The sequence below is a fragment of the Orcinus orca genome, chromosome 15 (genome assembly GCF_937001465.1).
Source record: "Orcinus orca chromosome 15, mOrcOrc1.1, whole genome shotgun sequence".
In the NCBI taxonomy this organism is placed as follows: Eukaryota; Metazoa; Chordata; class Mammalia; order Artiodactyla; family Delphinidae; genus Orcinus; species Orcinus orca.
In genome coordinates, this window is record NC_064573.1 from 87,467,092 (window position 1) to 87,491,175 (window position 24,084).

A 24,084-nucleotide genomic window follows, 5' to 3' on the forward strand; every position below is an offset into this window, starting at 1 on the left:
GTGCCCCACTGAAACCGCCATCCGCGCAGCAGCCAATCAGCGCGCAGCGCGGGCCGCCACCCGCCTCGCCGTTAGCTGGGCGTCACGTGCGGGGCAGTTTACCCCTTGAAGTCAGTGTCCATCCGCCCAGAAAAAGAGGACCCCGCCCGTTTCCGTCGGCTCCCGCGCCCCGCAATCGCCCACAGCGGACGGCGAGGTGAGAGCGGGCGGCGCGGCTCCGTGGTGCCGAGAGGCACCGGGGTCCGTTTGGTCCCGTGTCGGGGCGCCAAGTCTCAAGTCCCGGCGCGGAGGGATCCGGCGTGAGATAACCGTTGGCAGCGCGGCGACAACTGTTAGTGCGGCTGGGGCGTTGGCGAGGCGGAGGGTCCTGTGGGGGCGTTGCTGCGGACTGGCACGGCGGTTCCTCTCCTGCTCCAGCCTGTGGGCCTGGTGAGGCCGCGGCCCTGCGGAGGGGTGGCCTCCACCGTGCGGTCGCTCAGCGCATCGGCGGCCGGGACTGCGGTGGCCTCTGCCCTCCTTGGGCCTGGGTGGGGGCGGGGTGGCTGGGCGGGCTGGGGGGCAGCGGCGAGCGGCTGCGCTTTTGGGGTGGACGCTAGTGTCCTTGCCCCCGGGGAGGACGTCGACTTGACCCGGACGTCCTTTGTAGCTGGTGCGGTACCTTTGAGCACCAGCTGGGTTTCTCACTTCCAGGTGGTGGGGTAGCTTGTGGTCCAGCCTGGGGGATGCTGAAGTGGGGAGGACGCAGCTGAGCCCCGCACCTGTGCAGCGGGTGGCATGGGGTGGTCCTGCCCGTCCCGGCTTTGATGCCGTGGGTAGCGTCCTCCGGGGTCCTCGGGCTCAGCGATCATCAGAAGCCCCTGCAGCCTGCTGAGCACGGGCTTCTGGCTCAGGGCGGGGCGTGGGACCCCCGTCCCGTTCGCGTTGGCATCCCGTTCCAGGTGTTGCCCGTCAGGGATCACGCTTTGAGAACACTGCTGCACTGGTTAGAAAGAACTCGCTCTTGGGGCGGTAGATGAGCTCATTACTGGGTTTTTCACACACACCCAGTCACTGCTGGGTTGCCCGCTCTGGGCTTAGGTGCGAGGGGCTGCACTGATGAGCCGCCAGGTGTGGAGGAGCTCTTGAAGTGTGTGTGAGGGAGGGAGGGGGAGGCTGATCTCCCGTGCCGTGCGGTTGGTGTCATCCGCGTGCACCCAGCTTGGTCCTTAAAGGATAAGCTGGGTTCTTCCATTTTAGAGAGGAGGGTGAGGCGCTTCAGCAAAGGATGTGCGGGGGGGACAAAGTGAACCGTGGAATTTATCATGGCTGCTGAGTGGAGGAAAGCCACGTTTGCTAGCGTCTAAGGCAGAGGCCTCCGACTTTGATTCTGTCCCCCAGTAAGAGACCGGCATGTATGCCAGTGTGCTCAGCGTGTAAGTTACGTATGTATAGCCGCGGTCATGGTCTACGTAGTACAAATACAGAATACTTTATAATGGTATGAAAAAATCGAATATGCTGGTGCCTCCGCAGGTCATATCGTGGAACCTTCTTGGGGAGTTGCTTGACTTGGGTTGGTTTTTACAGTGCGGTGAGCTAATGTATTTTTAGTCCTTTAGAACATGCTAGGAAGTCAGAGAGGTCTTTGAAGAGACAAAGTGGAGAGTGTCGTTAGATTTGTCTTTCTAGGAAGCTTGCCGTGGAACAAAAACTTTCAGAAGCTGAGAAAACAGACAAAAAAGATACCCTGACTTAAAGCAGAGTGATCTCAACTGTAAATAATGTCATAATCTGCCCCTGTTTGGAAGCTGCAGTAGTCTCACCTTGAATTGAACATCAAATCCAAGCTCATTACACTTCAGTCACACTAGGCGTCTTTCCTTTCTGCAGACAAGCCGAGCTGTCAGCACTTAGTCACGGGTTGTCCCCTCTTGTCCGAAGAATGGAACCACCTACCTTCCGGTTCCTAGTCCTCCAGTGTTAGCTTCATCGCAGACAGGCCTCTTCAGTGTGTAACTTAGCTTCTGCTTTCCTCTTTGTAAGAACATGCTTCTTAGTTCCTTTGTTAGACTTAAGAATTTGTAGTTTATCTGCCTTTTCCACCGGGGCTCACATGGGTGGAATTCTCATGGTGTGCCAGGTATTTTGTGAGCTGAGCCTTTATGTGTGTTCTCATTGAGCCGCACAATTGACCTGTGTGGTATAGGTTGTTACAACTGTTTTACAAATAAAGACGTGAGTTTTGGGTTATGTGATTTGCTCAAGGTCACTTACATGAAGGAGTAGCGTTCAGGCAGTCTAGCTCTGAGGTCTCTCCTGGTGATAACCTGATGATACTGCTTTCTGCCCTGTGGTTGGGGGTGACTGGGTGGGGAACCTCTATACATAGTACTAACAACATATTTGATGCCTGACACAGATCCTGGCTCACATTAGGTACTCACTCATTACACATGGTGGTGTTGGGTGTTGAAGAAATGGAGAGAATTGTTGATCAGATGTGGTAGGCGGAGTAAAGGAGTAGTCTAGAGACGAATGACTCAGTCGATTTTCTTTAGAGACGAAGTGGATGCCCCTCACCAAGAATGAAATTATGGGACATAAATGATGTGGTAGAAAAGATTAAGCTACACATGGAATTGTGGGAAGATCCTGGAAGATACAGTAACGTATGTATAAGAATTATGTAAAGAGCCTGGCATAAAACTTGCCATTGGTGCCCTCTTTCATAGTAGGTTACACATCCAGATGTGAAAGAAAGAACTAGTCACCAGCACCTTCAGTCTCTTAACAGTTTTATCCTCCTAAATCTCTTTATAATAAATAATCCAATTGAAAAATGAAATAGTGTAGTAGGTCTTCCACTTCAGTGCCACCACCTAGCACAGGAGCACTTAAGTTTATCGAAGGTGGGGATATTGCCTTTGACTGTATGTTAAGAGGTTAGAAAAGTATGGGATTACCCGGGAGCTTATTTTAGAATCTCAACCAAATCCGTTTAAAGGTAACGTTGTAGAAACACTCAAATATAACAGTGAACACTGAGTATTGTCTTCATGATTATTTCCTCTCAAGAAAAAGAAGAATGACTGGGAGAGCCAGAGCGAGAGCAAGAGGAAGGGCTCGTGGTCAGGAGGCGGTGCAATGCGTGGGCGCCGCTGCAGTGAGTGCTTTCCCCTGTCCTAACTGCGGGGGCGTCTTAGACACAGTGTTCTTAATCCTTCATCAGCTTGCACTGGCAAAAAGGAGGTTAAGAACCGTGTCCTGTGAAGGGATAAGGGCTGAACCAGGAAGCTGACGTTCTGTGTCCTGTGGATATTGGAAGCTGGGGCTTGCCTTCAGTTGGCGACCCTTCTTGAAGAAATTTTTTTCTGAGGATAAAATATTTGATTACTAATTTAGATCGGTTTTGGTTAAATGCCCTGGACTTGTTTGAGTAGTTATTGCCTCTGATACCTGTAACCTTTTGACGTGAAAAGAATGCTGTTCTTCATTTGCATATAACTGCAGAGTCAGCAGCCTGGTTATATTCAGCCTAGACTGCAGCCGCCACCAGACGAGGGGGAGTTAGTTGGCCGCGGACGACAGAGAGGAACAGTAGGAGCGACAGCCAAGCCACAAGGTGAAGGGAGAGTGAAGGGGCTGCGTGCGTGCGTGCATGCGTGTGTGTGTGCGCGCGCGGGTGCGCACTGGCAGCGTTAGATGTGCATGGCGACCAAAGCTCTGTATAAGGAGAAAGGACCCCCAGCAGTCCTTGAAAGTGTAGCCGCATCTCCCGCAAACCGTGCAGCCTGCCCCTGAGTGCAGGGCCACAGGATTGCTTTCCTCCTTGGAAATGAACTCCAGCCTACCAGAGCCCCACACTGGCTGTTCCAAAGCAAATTCTAAACTGATTACAATTTGCTTATTATGCATTAATCATTTTAGAACATTCTCTTGGCATCTTTAGTGACTTCATCAAAGCTGTACCAACTTTTACATTTGTAACTTTGACTTAGAAAACATATTTTCACATGTGTTGGTTCTGTTCATCCTGTTTCTCAGTTGCAAAAACTGAGGTCAAAGTTGTGACAGCCAGTAGAGTCAGAACACCGGTTCTGATTCCAAAACTTGTGCTTTTTCACTGCATTGTTGTGAAAACTAATTAATTGGATGCTTGGTGTAAGATTCTGCTACAGTTACTAAGTTTGGTTTTGGTATAGGAAAAGCAGACCCATGTAGACATAGGGAGAATTAATATAGTCACATTGGCTTTTAAACCCTGGGATGGGCGTGGGAAATGGGCAATAAAATAGTGTTGACGCAAAGGGAAAACTAGAAAACAAACCTGGTTCCTTGCTTTATGCGTTGCACTACATTTCCGTGTACTCTGAATATTTAGTCATAACCAATGAAATCCATAAAATTAGAAGAAAACATGAATGACTCTAAAATGAACTTGAAGTGGTGTGAATCAAGCTATGACAAATAACGTCAGTGTCAGAAGACAACCTGGGAACTTAACTGAAATGATGGAAGAGCTCATTTCTCTGATACACAGAGCAGTCTTATGAATCTGTGATATTAACAAGCTGCTGGCCAAGTGGACAAAGGAAAGGGCAAAGCAGTGAAAGATACAAAGGCCAGTAAAATGTTAAGCCTTATCATTAAGTTTAAATTAAACTGAAACATTTTTTTAAAAAGAATAAACATCTGTTTATTCTCCATTTTACTTTTTGCCAATGTTGGCAACTGTGAAACTGGAATTTGTGCTCCCCGTGGGATTGTGCTAACGTTTGGATGGCGTTTTGTAATGTGTAGCAGCAGTACGCTTCTATTAGCAGTACATTCAGGGTAGTGCACCCAGACCCTGGAAACCCCTACCCAATAAGGGTAAAACCCACTGTGCTTTAACAATAGAGTACCATTTAGCCATTTTCAAGAATGTAAAAACTTGACTGAAATGAAAGCAGCTTGTAAAACAGCTTTGTGTTTTTAGTAAATACGTGTTATGTGTGTGTATATATTTTCTGTATAGAAAATTTTGGGGAAGAATACATCAGTGGTTAATAGTGCTTCATTTGAAGAATCTATTAGAAGACAAGGGGCCTTTTATTTGTTGCTTTATGTATCTAATTACGTCTGTTGCTTTTGTGGTACTACAGGATGTTTCAGACTTCAAAGTGCCTGATGACAATTCTTTTATGGGAATTAATCTCCTTAAATTTATAGGGTTTTATCCAGTCACTTTGTCTAGATGCCTCAGTTCTTTCTTTTTTAAATTACCCATTGAATCCAAAAAGTGAACAGGGGGGTACAATCTGTTCTATTAGAATAAATATATCACAGTAAATTACAAATGTTTCTAATAATAGAAACTTGCATGCGTTTTAAATATACAAGCCAAGTGAGAATTCTGTATCCAGCATTATAGCAGGCTAGATATCCTCCAACTAAATACCTTTAATGTGCTAAATTTTAAAATAACTTTTTAAAATTCATCTGATGTGGCTAGAGAGTTGGAAAATCTTCAGAGGCCAGAAATGACAAGAATAAATCCAGAGTGGGAGTCAAGTGCTGAAACCAGTGACTCCAAAACTCACCTCTAGGTCACTTGCTTTTATTATTTTTACCCAGTTTTATTGAGGAAATAATTGACACACATCACTGTCTAAGTTTAAGGCATACAGCATGATGGTCTGATTTACATGTATTGTGAAATGATTACCACATTAGGTTCACCTAACACCCACCTTCTGATAAAGATACCATCAAAAGAAAAGAGGAAAAAATGTTCTCCTTGTATGAGAACTCTTTGGATTCACTCCCATAATAAGTTTCCTGTATGTCATTACAGCAGTGTTAGCTATAGTCATCATGTTGTGTATTATATCTCTAGTACTTATTTATCTGATAACTGCAATTTTGTACTTTCAGACACTTTCCTCCAACTCTCCCTTCCCTTTCCTCTGCCTCTGGTAACAAGTCTGATCTCTGTTTCTATGAGTTTGGTTTGGGGTTGTTTTTTGTTTGTTTGTTTTTAGATTCCACATATAAGCAAGATCATACAGTAATTTGTCTTTCTCTGTCTGACTGGTTTCACTTAGGATAATGCCCTCAGGGCCCATCCATGTTGTCACAAGTGGTCGGGTTTCCTGTTTTTATTATTTCCTGAATAATAATCCATTATATATATGCACCACAAACTCTTTTATCCATTCATCCGTCAATGGACAACTGAAGTTGTTTCCATGTCCTGGCTATTGTCAGTAATGCTGCTACCAACATGGGGGTGCAGATATCTTTTTGAGTGAGTATTCTCATTTCCTTTGGATATATTTCCAGAAGTGGGATTGCTGGATCATATGGTGGTCCTATTTTTAATTTTTTAAGGAGCCTCCGTACTGTTTTCCATAGTGGCTGCACCAATTTAAAATGCCACCAGCAGTGCACAGGGATTCTCTTTTCTCCTCATCCACGCCAGCCTTTGTTATGTTGTCCTTTTGATGGTGGCCATTCCGACAGGCGTGAGGTGACAGCGCATTGTGGGTTTAATTTGCATTTCCCTAATGACTAGTGCTGTTGAGCATCTTTTCATGTGCCTGTTAGTCTTTCATATGTCGTCTTTGGAGAAATGTCTGTTCAGGTCTTTTGCCTGTTTTTTAAATTGGCTTATTTGGTTTTTTGCTATTGAGTTGTATGAGTTCTTCATACATTTTGGATATTAACCCCTTATCATATGTAAAGTTTGCAGATATTTTTCCCATTCTGCAGGTTGTATTTTCACCTGGTTTCTTTTGCTGTCCAGAAGTTTTTTATAGTCCCACCTGTTTATCAACTATTCTGTTGCTTGTGCTTTAGGTGTCATGTCTTTAAAAAAAAAAAAAAATCATTACCAAGATGCCCTGTCAAGGAGCTTTTCGTTTTGTTTGTTTTGTTCTAGGAGTTTAATGGTTTCAGGTCTTACATTTAAGTCTTTAATGTATTTCAAGTTAATTTTTGTAAGTGGTGTAAGATAGGGGTCCAGTTTCATTCTTTTACATGTGAATATCCAATTATCCCAGCACCATTTATTGAAGAGACTGTCTTTTTCTTTTAACATCTTTATTGAAGTATAATTGCTTTACAGTGTTGTGTTAGTTTCTGCTCTGCAACAAAGTGAATCAGCTATACATATACATATATCCCCATATCCCCATATCCCCTCCCTCTTGCGTCACCCTCCCTCACACCAGTCAGAATGGTCATCATCAAAAAATCTACAAACAGTAAATGCTGGAGAGGGTGTGGAGAAAAGGGAACCCTCTTGCACTGTTGGTGGGAATGTAAATTGATATAGACACTATGGAGAAAAGTATGGAGGTTCCTTAAAAAACTACAAATAGAACTACCATATGACCCAGCAATCCCACTCCTGGGCATATACCCTGAGAAAACCATAATTCAAAGAGACTGTCTTTTTTTCCATTGAATATTATTGGTTCCTTTGTCAGATATGAGTTGACCATGTATTCCTGGGTTTATTTCTGGGCTCTTGATTCTGTTCCATTGGTCTATGTGTCTGTTTTTGTGCCGGTATCATACTGTTTTGATTACTGCACCTTTATAGTATAGCTTGAAATCAGGAAGTGTGATGCCTCTTGCTTTGTTCTTCACAGTTCTTTTGAAACTTAGAATATTTGACATGTTCAGCAGTGTTCAACAGAGCAAAATTTCATTGAATTAAAACTCTGGGCAAAAGGATGCGCTGAAGCTGTTTTTTAAAAAACATATCCTTATTATTGTAGCATTAAAATGCAAATAAAATTTCTGGAAACACTTAAATCTAAACATTCTTTGTATTGATCTTCACTAATACTTTTTTTTTTTTTTTTTTGCGGTACGCGGGCCTCTCACTGCTGTGGCCTCTCCCGTCGCGGAGCACAGGCTCCGGACGCGCAGGCCCAGAGGCCATGGCTCACGGGCCCAGCCGCTCCGCGGCATGTGGGATCCTCCCGAACCGGGGCACGAACCCATGTCCCCTGCATCGGCAGGCGGACTCTCAACCACTGCGCCACCAGGGAAGCCCCACTAATACTTTTTTAACAGTTCTTATGAATTTAAATTTAATTCTGTGAAACTTAGTTCCCTACCTATGAAAAGGTATATATTGCATCTTTATAGCTGAGGACCACTGTGAAGGTCAAGTGATACTCAGGGTCACAAATACAAGGCCTGACTTTACCGCCTTTCACTGGTCTTGTAAGTATCATATCTGAGAAGTGCTTCTCACAGTAAATGTTCAAGTATCTACTATGTTTTAGAGCCCGTTAATGAGCCCTTGTTTGAGACCTCGACTTTTCTCTCTGTGAAGGGGGACAGGGCTCCATTGCAGGACTCTTGAATGGAACAGCAGCGTGATCGATGGGATCCGTGTTTTTAGTAAAGCGCTCTGGCAGCTGCCTGGAAGGGGAATTAGCAAGGTTTCCAGTTGTATCCATTTTGAAATGTGTCATCTTTCTAGATTGACAGTTAATCAAGTTTTGGCTAAAATGTTAATAATAGCGGTGCTATATGTAGAGAGGGGAGCAAACTTCATCATTGTTTATATTCAGAAACTTGCAATCAGGTTTTCACATCCAGAACTGATACTTTTTTAAGAGAAACTCAATACCTGACCTTTGCTAGTGTAATTAATCCATGGATACCTTAAGCTGAAAGACTTCAGGATAAAAAGTTCACTAAGGGAGACAAATACAAACAGTTGCATATTAAAAGGCTTAAAATAGAGCCCCTGAAAATCATGAGGCACAAGAACCAACACATTTAGCAGGACCTTTAAAGCGCCTTATAAACGGAGTTCTCATTTAAAACTTACTACATCCTGTAAAATTTATTATAATCAATTTTTCAGGTGAAGAAATTGAAGCTCACATTAAAATAACGTATGTTTTGTTTAAGCTATGTTACTTCTCCTCCAGAAGCTGGCAGTTCTGGGCTAGTTCTGGCATTTGTTGTCAGAAGAGAACTGGGCTCTCATCTTTTTGTTCTCTCCTCCCAAGTCCATGACCTCCGTCATTAAGACTTAGGTTTTGTTCAGAATGTCTGCTTGAGCTCCCTCCTGCCATCACATCCAGATTCCAGGCAAGATTGGCAGCTAGGGGCCTGGACAACAGAAAAGCCAGCTATTGACTCCCCTGTGGCGCTTTCCCTGACATTTCATCCGGTAATTTCTGCATAAGTCTCTTAGGCCCTCCTTACCTGCAAGGAAGGTGGAAATTCTAGTCTTTTAGCTGTATTACTCCCCAAATAAACTTTTAAAATAAGAATGAAAGATTGGTTATTGGGTAGTCAGTAGTCTCTGCTACACAAGATAACATGCCTATTAACTAAAAGCTAGAACTTAACACTTGACTACAAAGCCCATGTTCATTCTTTGGCCCACATCATACTATTGATATGAGATACTTCATAATATATTTCATGCAAATTAAAGGACTTAATAATTTAGGATATTTTAGCCACAGCTTTTACAAGTAAGCATGAACTGATGGTTAACCTATCCCAGTAGATGTGTGTCATGACCACAGGATATACACAGGCCCATCCCATCTGCTCTGCTGGTCCGTAAGGGAAATTAGTGAGGAAATTACATTTTAGACTTAACGTTTTCTAATTCAGGTTGCACATTTAAATCATATGAACTACCAATTCCTACAGCTATAATTACATCATAAAAATTGTGAAAAATACTGATATTAAGGCCCACAGGTGGTTATCAGACCTAGAGACAGAAAAATAATTACCCAGTCAATACACATGTGCTCCTAAGTTCTTGAATCACTCCAGTTGTCTTGATCTTGTAGAGGTATACATGTCTTGTGAAGGAGCTGAGTTTGCCTAGGGCAGTGACAAGAAGGGCTTCACGGAAGAGGTTATGGCTGAGAAGTTGTTCTCTCCTTTGGCTGGCAGTTACCTGAAACATTCTGATGGGATTGTTATACTCTAGCACCTCAGGAGCCTTTGGGTTTCAGGTAGTAGAGTACTTTGGGAATCGTCATGCTTTATTTCATGCTGCATATTACTTAGATGTATACTTTTTTTCTTTTTTTCCTTTTTTTTTTTTAAGAACTCCAGATATCTGCTGGATTTCACGAGTTATCATTAGCAGACAGAGGAGGTCGTCGTAGAGACTTTCATGATCTTGGTGTGAATACAAGACAGAACCTAGATCATGTTAAAGAGTCAAAAACAGGTAGGTTAATTACTAAGAGGACAGTTTTCAAGTGCACAGGCCAGTGAATTGAGGCACTTTAATTTCGGTGTTTATTTGTACGATGCATCACTAGGGTGAAGGAGCACATTTGGTCAAGGATTTTGCATGGATGGCTTTTGCATTTTCCTCTCTCCCTTTTGGTTTTGAAATAGGTTATAGATGTCGTTAGCTGCACTGAAATGTTGTTTTATTACATAGATCACTTTTTTCTTTTAAAGCTCTTTGCTGTAAAGAGATTTCATTGGTTCGGTTGTAAATTACTCAGTCTAGGGAGGATTTATTTCTAAATGGATGCTTTTAGTAATTTACCTAAGTGGAACAGTCTCCAGCGTCAGATGTCTGAGGACTTTTGTGTTGTCTGCTGCTTTTAACCCCTTGCTTACAGAACTGTGTCTGCCTTGTCATGGCAGTGAAGATTTCAAGGAGGAATAAACTTGCTATTTCATTAATTGAATGTGACTGACTTTTACAGGTTCTTCAGGTACTATAGTAAGGCTGAGCACTAACCATTTTCGATTGACATCCCGTCCCCAATGGGCCTTATATCAGTATCACGTTGACTATAACCCGTTGATGGAAGCCAGAAGACTCCGCTCAGCTCTTCTTTTTCAACATGAAGATTTAATTGGAAGGTGTCATGCTTTTGATGGAACGATATTATTTTTACCTAAAAGACTACAGCACAAGGTTATTTCAGTTGTCGGGTTGGGGAGAGGGAGATGGGGAGTTCTACCTCAAAGCTAAACTGCCACAGTCTGGGGTAGCTTTAGGGAAACCCCAGTGGTCTCCTGTCTCTTAGGACTTGTAATACACCCATGGGTGTATTTGGCATTATTATACCATCCTCAGATCCACCTGAGTGACTTAACGATTACAGTCAAGTAATAAGAAGGCACTGGATTGCTCTTTTCTCACGCCCATTCTCTTACTCTTTTCTCATAGGCATTCTTTTTTTTTTTTAATCTAAAACTTTTCCATACTTTTCACTGTTGCCTTATTCAACAGGCTTATGTGATTGGCCCTATTTTAACGAAATTAAAAGTTTGGTTTTCCACCACTCTGGCTTCAGGTTACCGAAGTTTTTAGTCAGACCCGAAATGGAGAGCATGTGAGGATAACTGTCACCTTGACAAATGAGCTCCCGCCCACATCACCAACTTGTTTGCAGTTCTATAATATTATTTTCAGGAGGTATGTTGGCATTTTTAAACATTGTATTAAGAAATCTTAAACATAATCAGAAGTTGAAAGACATGTACAATAAGTACCTGTATACTTAGTACCTAGATTTTACAATGGTTGGCTAGGATCATTGGGTTACCCTGAGTTTTAATCGTTTTTAGGTGCGGTGTACTGGTGTAAGTCTCATTTATTTGCTTCAAGCGAGCGTCATGTCTTTCACTTCCCTGTTTGTGTTGAGATTAGAGCTTTCAGATCCCATCTGAGCTTATGTTAAGAGCGCACGTTCTCTCAGCACTTTAACTTTATATTCCTTCTGTCCCACAGGGGGTGCCAGTTCAGAAAGCAGGGCAGGGTTTAGGTCCGTTCCGATGTACTTCTTCCATCGTAGGACACGTATCGTGCGTGCTCCATGATTGGCTTTCAGTGTGGGTGCTGTGTTTTCCAAACCCAAAGTTGTTGGGCACAAGTTCTGTGAAGGCCCCCCGCCCCTGCCGTCCCCCTGCTGAGTGGGAAGCAATCTGGATGAGGCTGAGCTTGGCGTGAGCATAGTGAGACGTAATTCTTGGATTTGTAATTTACCTAAGTTGGTCATGAGATAACTTGTCACTGACCCATTTTGGTGGATACTTGTTTGAATTAATGTAATGGAAGATTTATTTTTCTGTAAATGATGGGTTGGCAAACTTTTTTTTGCAAAGGACCAGATAGTAAACATGTTAGGTTTTGCAGGCCATGTGGTCTGTGTCTCAGCTATTCAACTCTGCTGTTGGATCACAGAAACAGTCATTGGACATATATGATCATGGCTGTGTTCCAATAAAGCTTTACTGATGGACACTGAAATTTGAATTTCACATAATTCATGCATCGTTAATCTTTTGATTTTTTTTCCAGACCTTTAAAAAAATGTAAAAAGAAAAAATAGTTCCTAGGCCATACAGCAGGTAGGCTGGATGTGGCCCCCTATGAGCCATAGTTGGCCAACTCCTGCCCTAAACAACATGCCATTGTGATTGTAGTGTCAGAGACACTTACCAATATTCATTTCTCTATTCTGACCTTTCAAATTCTAGGCTTTTAAAGATGATGAATTTGCAGCAGATTGGACGGAATTATTATAACCCAAGTGACCCGATTGATATTCCAAATCATAGGTTTGTATGAAGTGGAAAGTTTCTGTTCCTTAGGTTTAATCACAAACTTTGATAGTGATGCTCTGTTTTGAAATGATCAGATTTACTCTGGCCGCTAGTGGTACCCATCACATTAAGTGGACATTTAACCTGGCTTAAATAATGAAGGAGACATCCCAGAATTTTTGGATTTTAAAAAATCATGTGATATTTATTTGTCATGGGGGAAAAGCATAAAGACTTATCCAACACAAAGTTTGTATTTGCTCTCAGGTAACAAAATTCATCAGCTAGTGACGATTGCTTCAAAAGTTACTGCAGTGTATCAGGATTGCAGCTCAAGTGGTTTAGGTTTATTATAATAAATGTAGATGCTTTCAATTAGATTTTTCAAGTTTTAGATCAATATAAGTAATAAAATTTAATAAAGTTAGTATATTAAATTTAAAATGGAACCTATAAAGTTATTATATTATTATAAGCATTCATTGTTGAAGATCTTAAAAAGATCAGTCTTTATCTGGAACCCTGTAAAACCTGAAGCTAAGTAAATGTACTCAAAGACTTGTACTATTGACCCAGTTAATAAATGTGAAAACCATAACTTGATACATACAAAACACGTTTGGATATTCATAGAGGTCACTTCATGGCATTCATCGTCTTTGACAGGTTGGTGATTTGGCCTGGCTTCACTACTTCTATTCTTCAGTATGAAAATAACATCATGCTTTGCACTGATGTCAGTCATAAAGTCCTTCGAAGTGAAACTGTTTTAGATTTCATGTTCAACTTGTTTCATCAAACTGAAGAACATAAATTTCAAGAACAAGTTGCTAAAGAGCTGATAGGTTTAATTGTTCTCACCAAGTAAGGCTTTTAATAATGCAAAATAATTTTACAAGTCTGAAGATATTGAGGCTTTCTAGTCCTATAATGTTAGATGGAGAGAAAGTAGGGTTTAAGTTGAGAGGTGGGAATAGCACAAAAACAGGGGAGGGATATTTATAACCTTTTTCTCAAGAGCAAAAGTTTTGGGGGAATATACTCATCTTAAAAGGAGAAATAGCCAATGATTTCTATTCTTTTTAGTTTTAACTTTATTTTCTAATAGTTTAGTTAACTTCCCCATCCATCTAGTGTATAGCATAGTCTTTAAGAAATTATTTTCCCTTTATCTTTCCATAATATTGTATATTACCAAATGACTTGAAATTTTATTTTTTAGAGAGTACATAGTGTCTAGCCCCTCTTTTTAATAACATTTCTACATATTTTAATCAAATACCAATAAAATCTCAACTCCATAGGTATAACAATAAAACATACAGAATAGACGATATTGACTGGGACCAGAATCCAAAGAGCACCTTCAGGAAAGCCGACGGCTCTGAAGTCAGCTTCTTAGAGTACTACAGGAAGGTAAGGTGCTACTGTGCACTCTTATCTTCGTACTGGGAAGGGCTGAGACCTTAGGAGAAATCTCTACAGGAAGGTGAGGTGCTACTGTGCACTCTTATCTTCGTACTGGGAAGGGCTGAGACCTTAGGAGAAATCTGAAGCATCTTCAGTAGAATTTTCTAACAGGTGTGCATATGGAGCACGTTGCTTTTGAAGCTGTCTATAAATGTTATTAAGGCGGTCACGGCATAGTTAGCTCATTAGCAAATGAGCTGTGCCCGGTCCTGGTTCCTTTTCTGCAGTAGAATACAAGGTTACATTTGAACTTCAGCACGTGGAGGACCAGTAGGAAAACAGTGCAAGTTAACAGTTTAGCATATACTGTCTCTTACTCTGTAGCCAGCACTTCTTTTAAACTTCATCTGGCGGCATGGGCTAGAGATCTTTGAACCCTTAGCATCCGTTGTGATAAATCTGCAGATGGGTTAACTCTTACTTTTGTTTTACATGCTGACAGAGTGAGACAGACTTGTCTCATGTGGGCTAGATCAGGTTATTGGGTGGCCCCCAGCCCCAGTTTTATAAAGATGATTCTTGCTGTTTGGCACAGTGATCACTAAACTGACAAAGACACGAGAGACAAATAGCAAGAAAGAGCAGCCACTGACTAGAAGAGAATAAAATGTTTCTCCAGGAAGGCATCGGAACATTGCTGTAGCGTTCAGAGAGAAGCAGATCTGCCCCTATATCCTTAGAAGGTCTCATCCCATTTGATGTGCTCTGTTAAACGTGCAGGAAAAGTATTTAAAGAAAACACATTAATTAAAATCTTAAAACCTGTCTTTGAAGGGCTAAAATTTATTTCATTTTTTCCTACTTTCTCTAGATTATTTCCTTTTTCTAAAAAGTGGAGTAAATGAACTATTATGTGTTTATATTTTATGTCAAAAGTACACATCCGACTAGTGACCTTTGAAATGTCTTTTTCCTGAATATCTACTGTTGCCTGATCTTCAGCTGCTCTTCTGTGAGTGAGAAGATCAGATACCACTCTGGAGGAAAAGGATTCTCTGAGAAGTCCCATTAAGAACTGGTCTTACTCTGGGCAAAATGAAAACAGGCCAAGGGTCATTTCAGCTTGATTTCCCTACTGCTGTTTTCAGCCTCTGAAAACTCCTTGAGGAATCCAACCATGTTTGACCTAGATTCTTCTGGGTGTCAGAGGTTTCTATGAGAAATGAATTTTGGCATTTTTCTGTAGTTCATTTTAATAATCATGATCAGAGATGGGAATAATTGGTATATACCAACAGCAGATATAAAGAGGACACAGTTGAAAGTTTGATTTAAACCTGAAGCGAAGTCAGGGAAGATTCTCCCCTCCTCTGACCAGTATTGAATCTCACATGCCTGCTTATTCTCCCTTAAGGGACCTTCTAAATGCTGGCATACTTAAAGGTTCTGCGTCAGCTCCCCAGTTACTGTACATTTATACTCTCCAGGTGATCTCCAGTCTATGTGAAGACTTCACATATGACGTGTTAACAATTCTCAGGCTTCTATCTCTAGCCCTAGGCATGCCTCAACCTACTTGTTCCGAATACTTGGATGTCTCAGAGATGCCTTACCTGTGACCAGCACTGAACATGTGATATCCCCCTAACCTGGCCCTGTGCGGCGCTCTTCATCAGAGCAGGGAACACCACTTCCACCAAGTCAGGGACTTCATATACGCCCCAGTGCCTAAGTAGGCACTCAGGTATTTGCATGAACAGGTGAATGATGGATAATTCAAAACCTCAGATCACCATGCTTTGTATAACTTACCTTGTATAACTAATTGTCAGACCCTATCACCCTACCTTGCTTATCTGAAGTACCTTCGTTTTCCTCCTTTTCTAAGTGACTGCCACCTCCTGTCTAGGCCCCATTTCTCTCTCTCACTCAGCTGGTCTCGTAGTTTTCATTTCTTATACTTCTGATCCATTTCAAAACTCATACAAATCTGATGTTACACTTTCTACCCAAAGTAATTAAGTGGCTTCCTGTTGCTCCTGTGTCTTGTTAGGAAGCACATTTTTCCTTATCCGGTGAAACCCTGAATGATGTAGCCGCTATGTGTCCTCATCTTGTCACTTGCCCAGCCGCCTTATCCAGCCACGGGGCTCCCTCTGCCTGCCAGCGCTGGCTCTGCACGCTTGACTCTTAGGGTGACATCTCAGCTTAGGTTAACTTCCTCAGGGAAGATGTCTGTCACAACCAGGGGTAAAGGTGTCTAGTAGATCCAATTAATCCAAAGGGGTGGGCTTGAAATATTTGAAAGAATCAAGGTATTCTTAGAACTTCCTAGCAGAAATGGAGTTTGAGTAGTGATGGCTTAGTTCTTGTGTATTGAAGATAATGTCTAGGAAGCACTCAGTGGGAGAGAAGGGCCTTTGGAAGGGAAGACCATGGTCCATCACTTTTAAAAAGAAAAGGTTTAACAGTAGTATTGAACAAATGAAAGTGCTAGTTTTTCATACGTAGGGGAAAATGTTAAAAGAACTGGCGGGAAATCCCACAGCTCTGTAATTAAGAACTGCATTGAAAGCCCTTTGGTGAAGCAGAGAATAGGAACGCTTTGAAGTTACTACCACGTTTCTATCTGTGTATGTACCCAAGTGAATGACGTGTAAGCAGGGTGACTGTTAATAGACCCGTAATAAAGTAGTGCGATAAATAAGTAGTATAGATAAGTGGAGCAGAGGTCAGATATGCATGTTCTACTTGGAATTTTCTTGTCTGAAATGAAAGCGTTTCTGTGGGTGGTTGGTAAAGAGTTGAATGTAGGACAAAGTCAGTGACAAGCCAGAATTCATGGTCTCTTAATTCATGATGATAGATGGCCAGGACCTTGACTGTACGATAGGAATAAGGAACGGTCAGGTACCGTAGTCTCTCGAGAGACCGGGACTCATGAAATGGCCATGATGGGTATTACTGTCCTGTATGCTTAGTGGAGATGTGGTTGTTTTAAAGATAAAAAGTTAGAACTAAATTAACCAGGTTAGTAAAAGATGGTAGGGGAGGATACAAGAGATGATGGAAACAGGGTCTTTAAGACACAGGGCCAGGAGCTCTAGGGAAGATAACTTGTGAGAAGTCTGCGCGGTCTCGAATTGCAGAGCTGAACTGGAGGCTGGAGAGCTGGTCCCGCACGTTTGTTAGACTCTAAGCGTCAACATTTTTGGTCTCTTTACGGGTTGTAAAAACTTACCCTAGATAGTGATTACATGTGGGGAATCTTAATAGCACTAAATGGAAGTTCAGCTTCAAAGGAGAAACTTTCCCTAATTAAAAATGTCCCGTAGTGTGCAAACGCCCTCCTTCCACCATTTATTCTTATAGTGAGGCGACTTTCACAAGCTAGTCCTCGCTACAATAAGAGTAGTTTTAGAGGAATTACACTGTGGTGAAGACTTGGAGTTACACAGACTGCTGTTTCCAAACCAAGAAGCCAAAACATGAAGTGAATAGAACTGTGACTGAAAGTCACAACGTAGAGCCTTACTGTCCTTGACCGTCTAAGGTTTTAGGAGAAAAGATGAGGTACTCATCAGAGCATAGAAATCACAACCGGGTTTAGTAGGGTTAAAAAGACAATTTTTATACTTGGAAACTGATACTAGCCTTGCTGTTGGCATCAGTTCTTAATTAAAAAAAAAAAAAAACTTTTATCGTCCATTACAAAATGACGTGTGACTAAAGGCATTTACTGTGAACAGTGATACTTTCTTCCCTTGAATAGCAATATAACCAAGAAATCACCGACTTGAAGCAACCAGTTTTGGTCAGTCAGCCGAAGAGAAGGAGAGGCCCCGGAGGCACGTCACCAGGCCCTGCGTTGCTTATCCCTGAGCTCTGCTACCTCACAGGTACTGCTGACTTTTCTTTACTGGAATGAAACCACAAAGCTTATTTTCCCCGTCTGTTCTAGAAGTCGCTAAACATTCCTTCACACCCTCCGTCCCCTCAAAAGCCCTTAAAGCTGCTTTGTCTCCTCAGAATTCTTTCACTCACCACCACCTGACACTCCAGATACTTAGACACGATTCTTGTTTCTTTAACCGTATCCCTTTAAACATTTTGTTTAAAGGTCTAACTGATAAAATGCGTAATGATTTTAATGTGATGAAAGACTTGGCTGTTCATACAAGACTAACTCCAGAACAAAGGCAGCGTGAAGTAGGAAGACTGATTGATTACATTCATAAGTAAGTCATCTCTGCTCCACTGGGATGCGGCTTCAGTTCAGTTCTTTATTTTACGGGGGTTTGGAGGAGTGACAGAAGGTAACTTTGTTTCGCTCTGTATTTGCAGTATTCAGGGTGGGTTCTTCATGTTTCTAAGTGAGGCTGCTGTTTGTCAGGGAATAATTAAACCTTGTAGCCTGTGGTATTTCTAATTCTTCTGTTAGAAAAAGAATAGAAGGGAAAGCAAAATTGTTTGGGACAAGTCTGTGTTTTTCTCTTTGTTATAACATTTTGTTTACTTTGAGGAGGAGATAGTTTGGGCATCAGGAATTTTAAATGAAAGGATATCATGAAGGGAAACATAGCTGGGAGGAGAGAAAAATAGATTGTACGTCTGGGTTTCCTAGCATTCTCGGCGGGGTTTTAGTCCTGAGAGAAATCTGTTGTAGGTTGCAGCGGGTCTCTGTTTGCATGTGTGCGCTAGTTCTCCTTCTCTCTCTTTACACTTAGAGGCATATGTAAATATGTTAAATTCACAGAGATGATAACGTGCAGAGGGAGCTTCGAGACTGGGGTCTGAGCTTCGACTCCAGCTTACTGACCTTCTCAGGAAGAATTCTGCAAGCAGAGAAGATCCATCAGGGTGGAAGAACAGTAAGGCAGTTCTTAACGTTGTCCGTCCATCAGATTTGGGTTAGACTCCCAGCAGAGCGAGCAGGAGTGCACACCCTAGTTCATGCCAGGGCAGCCCTCTCCTCCCCCGCACCTCCACGGTCCACTGACGTGAGCACAGAGGGGGCGAAGCCTGCAGCTTGGTCCTCAGGCCGTCCGTGAGACTTAGTTAAAGGTGGCTTCATTTTTTAAAATGAGCTAAGTTACTTAAATTAAGGTGCAGTAGAAGCCTAAGTATCTGAATGGGTTGGTATTTCGTCTGCCACTAAAGTGATCTTTTTACAGGGAAAGCTCCCAATTTATTTGGCTTCATTTTTGCATGGACCGCTTGTTTGTTAGGGATCTATATTAAATATTGTGATGGCTTTTATATTCTGTCTTCAGAAAAGGAAGGCAAGTATTCAAAAAATATGTTTTGGTGTAACTGAAGCACTACAAGTACCCAAATTGTAAAAAGCTGTGCTCTTCTGTCTTCTAAATGTTCTCTGAATAACAACCTAATCATGTAGCTTAATACTTTAATTGCAATTGTTTTTATTACCCTTTGTAGTTAATATATATTCCTGTATAAGGGGTGTTGCGGAGGTGAGTAGGACATGTAAAAAGCACTGGGTTTTTTCCTCTATGGTCAATATTTCTAGGGTCACTGTGCTTTGAGTCTGTGAGCTTTCTGCCTTGCCGTCAGATGTTTTCACAGCGTGCTTTCGGTATCCGACACCTCAGTCATAAAGTTGCTTAGCTTATAAGGCCTCATTTTTTAATATCTTTATCATGAGGGAAATAACACTTATCCTTGTAAGAGTGTAGAAAGGTTAAGAAGACCGCAGCTTGAGATACTTAGAGTAGTTGGTGCAGGCAGGTAGGCACTTGAGTGGCAGCTGTTAATATGAATGTATTTTAAATAAAATTGACATAACCCTTTGAGTACATTTTTGTATCTTTTTTCCCCTCACTAAGGGCATTTCGTCTGTCACTGCAGTTCAAATTTAAGAGTAGTACTCTGAGGTTTAGAATATGCCATGGTAGAATTATTGAAGACTTTCTGGCTTTATCACCGAGAACTTACAATGGAATTTACAGTGTCTCTGAACTTTCTTCTAGTTTGATTACAGTCCACAGTTTGCAGATTGGTCAAAGGAAACAAGAGGTGCACCATTAATTAGTGTTAAGCCACTAGATAACTGGCTATTGATCTATACTCGAAGAAATTATGAAGCAGCCAATGCGTTGATACAAAATCTATTTAAAGTTACACCAGCCATGGGCATACAAATGAAAAAAGCAGTAATGTAAGTTTATCAAGGCATTTCTACTCTGAAAATTGATTAGCAGTCATTTGGAGGGTGTGGGAACTCAAACTGTTACTAAAGCTATCAGAAACATGAGATGATCTTAGAGGTCTGATACAGCTCCCTGTAAGGTGGATGCAGAGCTGTATCTGAGTCACTGAGGGTGGGGGGAGGATGGGCCGGACTGTCGCTCAGACTCGCGCTGCTGCGAGTTAGAAGCAGCCTTGTGACTGCACGCTGCGCCTGGTGTTTTATTTCACGTTTTATGCAGAAGTGTTTTGTGTGTTATAATCTGTAGGAACCTTTACCACACAGTACGGTTTTTGTTTCTTTCTGAATGTTGATCACGTATTTCCATTCCAGGATTGAAGTGGACGATAGAACTGAGGCCTATTTGAGAGTCTTACAGCAGAAGGTCACGTCAGACACCCAGATAGTAAGTAGCTACGTGATGTGGAAGCAGTTGACCTGGAATCAGTTGTTGTAAGTCTTAGAACTTGAGTCCGTTGTTGTAAATGTGATAATTAGGTTCCCAAACCGGTCACGAAATACGTGCTTGACCTAAGATGGCTGAGTTAATGCGGCTCTACCTGTGCGCCTAGGAGCTGTTGTTGTGCACTGTGAACAGTGAGCAGGGGGTGGAGAATAGCAAAGCCATCTCGAATTTACCGGGACTCAGACGCTTCAATTATTCTAGAAAATCTGGGGGGAGAAAAGGCACAAGAGTGAAAAACAGTACCTAGCTGTTCAGCACACACAGTATAGTTAGGGTATCTGTGGTTACACTTAAGTATAATGAATGAGGTGGCAAAGACAAATTTAATGATAAACAGCATATCTGTGTTACTTTAAACCCAAGAAATGAATTGGCTTCTTCTAATGGATCCCTTTTAGTCCTTTATCTCATACTTAAACGCCACAGGCAAATTGCTATCAGGTTGTCTGGAATAATAGAGACACCTAGGGTAGGAAAGTGATTTTATTGGGGGCCATGGAAAGAAAGATAAGAATCTGAGAATATAAATTGGAGAAGACAGCAATGAGTTAAAGAGCTGGATTCAGCTCCAAAACTTAAACTTGAATCCTCAGAATTTGGGCAGGTGTGGGTGGCTTGGTTGGTTGGTTGGTTGGTTGATTTTCCAGCTGTTTTGCGATGTACTTGACATGTAACATTGTGTGAGTTTTAAGTGTACAGCGTGATGACTTGATACGTGTACGTATTGTGAAATGATGACCACACAGGGTTAGTTAACACCTCCATCACCTCACATAATTACAGTTCTTTTTGTGTATGTGGTGGTAACAGTCAAGATCCACTTTCTTAGCAACCTTCAAGTATATAATACAGTACTGTTAACTGTGGTCACCATGCTGTATGTACAGTAGATCCTCAGAGCTTAGCGTTTAGCTGGAAGCTTGTGCCCTTTGACCAACATCTTCCCGTTTGGGGCAGGGGTCTGCTTAGATCAGGTGCTTCAGCTTCCCCAGCAGTGCCCATGGACTTCCTAGGAAGTTTCATAGTTTGATCATATTCTCAAGCCAGAGCTTTAAAAGTTTAAAAGCCGTGATTCTAGGTGGGTCATGAGTAAGAAAATTGTGAGCATTTTAGAAAATCTTTTATTTGTCCACCTATAGGTTATCACTAACTTGTTTTGCCCTATTCCCTACCTCTGAAGTATTCCAAGCTGGCAGTAGAGCATTTTTAACTAAGTTCTCAAGTTTTGAATTATTTGCTTAACGTGCTTTCTTTATTAGTATCTATTACCTAGTTGAACGTGATGGGCATTAGCTAAAAGTTAATGTCATACTTACTAGCTACATGGCAGAGATGAATAGTAAAGTCAGTGATTTTGTGGGTTTGGTTTCCTGTCTTCTTCCTTGAACTTAATTATCAGTTTCCTAATTCTTTGTAATGAGGGCGTTTTGTTCATTTTTAGGTTGTTTGCCTGTTGTCAAGCAGTCGGAAGGACAAATATGATGCTATTAAAAAGTACTTATGTACAGATTGCCCTACTCCAAGTCAGTGTGTGGTGGCCCGAACCTTAGGCAGACAACAGACTGTCATGGCCATTGCTACAAAGATCGCCCTGCAGATGAACTGCAAGATGGGAGGAGAGCTTTGGAGCGTTGATATGCCTGTAAGTTTGATTTAATTGGTGGATAAAAGTTTTCATTGTTATTTAAGAAAAATGGATTTTTTAAATACTGCTGGTATTCTGTTGTATCTAACATTACGATGTTTTTGTTGAAGCTGAAGCTCGCCATGATAGTTGGCATTGATTGTTACCATGACACCGCAGCTGGCCGGAGGTCAATTGCGGGCTTTGTAGCAAGCATCAATGAAGGGATGACCCGGTGAGTGGGCTTTGGTAGCCGCAGATTAACTGTAGACATACGCAACACAGCCCACGAGTCCAGGGGCCAGTGTCTGGGGAGGACAGGGGTTGTGTTAATTCTTTACCTTGATTTCTCTTACGTTAGATCCAGTAAAAGAGAAAAGTTAGAAAAGGAAACCAGTTATTAGCTACCCTACCATTTTTAATGTCTTTCACTGGCCCTTAACCTGATGTAGCGGTCAGATTGCGTTTCAGGTTATTTTATTATTTGTATTTGCGGGGAGGATGCGTCTCTTTAAATGTGACTGTCTCTAAAAACTTCTTTAATAATTTTATTGACCACTGAATGTAATTTCAAGTTGTCATGTTAACTTTATTTTGGAAAACCCACTTGAGTTTACCCAGTCACTTGTATTTCAACATAGTGAAATTATTTTTCAGTGCTTTTCTTAGAACTAATAGGATTGCCAAGAATAGGAAGAATGAAACTTGAAGCATTGATGTGTTAGCGTTACTAATGGGCATATTTCAAGCTGTTTTATCTTTTAGAAAAGTATCTTTTATCAAGAGTATAGTAGTAAGAGTGTGCTTCTGTGTTTTTTTTTTTATAATATTCTTTTTTTTTTTAAACCCCACATTTGTTTATTTATTTATTTTTGGCTGTGTTGGGTCTTCGTTTCTGTGCGAGGACTTTCTCTAGTTGTGGCAAGCGGGGGCCACTCTTCATCGCGGTGCGCGGCCCTCTCACTATCGCGGCCTCTCTTGTTGCGGAGCACAGGCTCCGGACGCACAGGCTCAGTAGTTGTGGCTCACGGGCCTAGTTGCTCTGCGGCATGTGGGATCCTCCCAGACCAGGGCTCGAACCCGTGTCCCCTGCAGTAGCAGGCAGACCCTCAACCACTGTGCCACCAGGGAAGCCTGTTCTGTGTGTTTTGAGGTGTAAACTTAGGAGGCAGCTCTGGCTTAAATTTTATTTTCTTCTCAGTGATGGAATTATGGGACTGATTTATAATGAAAGAAAGCTTTATGAAGATTTCCTGTATCTTGTAACCCTTCTGCTTAAAAGGAAATTAAAGAACATGAATGGCTAAGGGTAACATAGATATAGCATGATTCAAAAGTGAAGAACTTCTAGACAGTTGCATTCTCACCACGGCCATGTTTTTTCTCTGAATAGCTGGTTCTCTCGCTGTGTATTTCAAGATAGAGGGCAAGAGCTAGTAGATGGGCTCAAAGTCTGCTTGCAAGGTGAGTCTCCTGTTGTGGTTTCCGTCTGCCCTGTGAATTAGAGTCTTCAAGAGATTGTCTTAAAGCTATGTTTCTGATAAAATCCTGTGCCCAGAATTTGGTAGAAGCACATTTTTGTTCTGTGTTATTGTAGTTAACACTTGTCTGGCTTTCTTTCAGCTGCTCTGAGGGCTTGGAATAGCTGCAATGAATACATGCCTAGTCGAATTATCGTGTATCGGGATGGCGTAGGAGACGGTCAGCTTAAAACGTTGGTGAACTATGAAGTACCACAGTTTCTGGATTGCCTAAGATCTGTTGGTAGAGGTTACAAGTAAGCATGCAAAATGTAATCATTTTCTCTTTATAAAATTACACTTTTGTATCTTTGAAAATAAT

The 24,084-nt window shown here is 41.8% G+C and overlaps 1 protein-coding gene across 4 annotated transcripts in view; it reads left to right on the top strand.

The window, feature by feature from the left end:
* The first annotated feature begins 357 nt into the window (after positions 1-357).
* PIWIL1 (piwi like RNA-mediated gene silencing 1) overlaps positions 358-24,084 on the top strand; it is a 31,040-nt gene continuing 7,313 nt past the window's right edge. Inside the window, exons 1-18 of one of the 4 annotated variants that reach the window (XM_049697912.1) lie at positions 358-429; positions 2,538-3,142; positions 3,490-3,601; positions 10,067-10,192; positions 10,686-10,900; positions 11,283-11,404; positions 12,469-12,549; positions 13,201-13,398; positions 13,839-13,950; positions 17,717-17,843; positions 18,065-18,182; positions 18,701-18,815; positions 19,935-20,122; positions 20,486-20,558; positions 22,060-22,260; positions 22,374-22,477; positions 23,636-23,706; positions 23,866-24,019. In XM_049697912.1, coding sequence (XP_049553869.1) covers positions 3,065-3,142; positions 3,490-3,601; positions 10,067-10,192; positions 10,686-10,900; positions 11,283-11,404; positions 12,469-12,549; positions 13,201-13,398; positions 13,839-13,950; positions 17,717-17,843; positions 18,065-18,182; positions 18,701-18,815; positions 19,935-20,122; positions 20,486-20,558; positions 22,060-22,260; positions 22,374-22,477; positions 23,636-23,706; positions 23,866-24,019 — 2,195 coding nt within the window. In that variant the 5' untranslated portion in view covers positions 358-429; positions 2,538-3,064. Of the gene's footprint in view, positions 430-1,973; positions 3,143-3,489; positions 3,602-9,855; positions 9,972-10,066; positions 10,193-10,685; positions 10,901-11,282; positions 11,405-12,468; positions 12,550-13,200; positions 13,399-13,838; positions 13,951-17,716; positions 17,844-18,064; positions 18,183-18,700; positions 18,816-19,934; positions 20,123-20,485; positions 20,559-22,059; positions 22,261-22,373; positions 22,478-23,635; positions 23,707-23,865; positions 24,020-24,084 lie in introns of those variants that run through there. The other 3 variants (XM_004276638.3, XM_049697913.1, XM_049697914.1) reach the window with 3 other exon arrangements.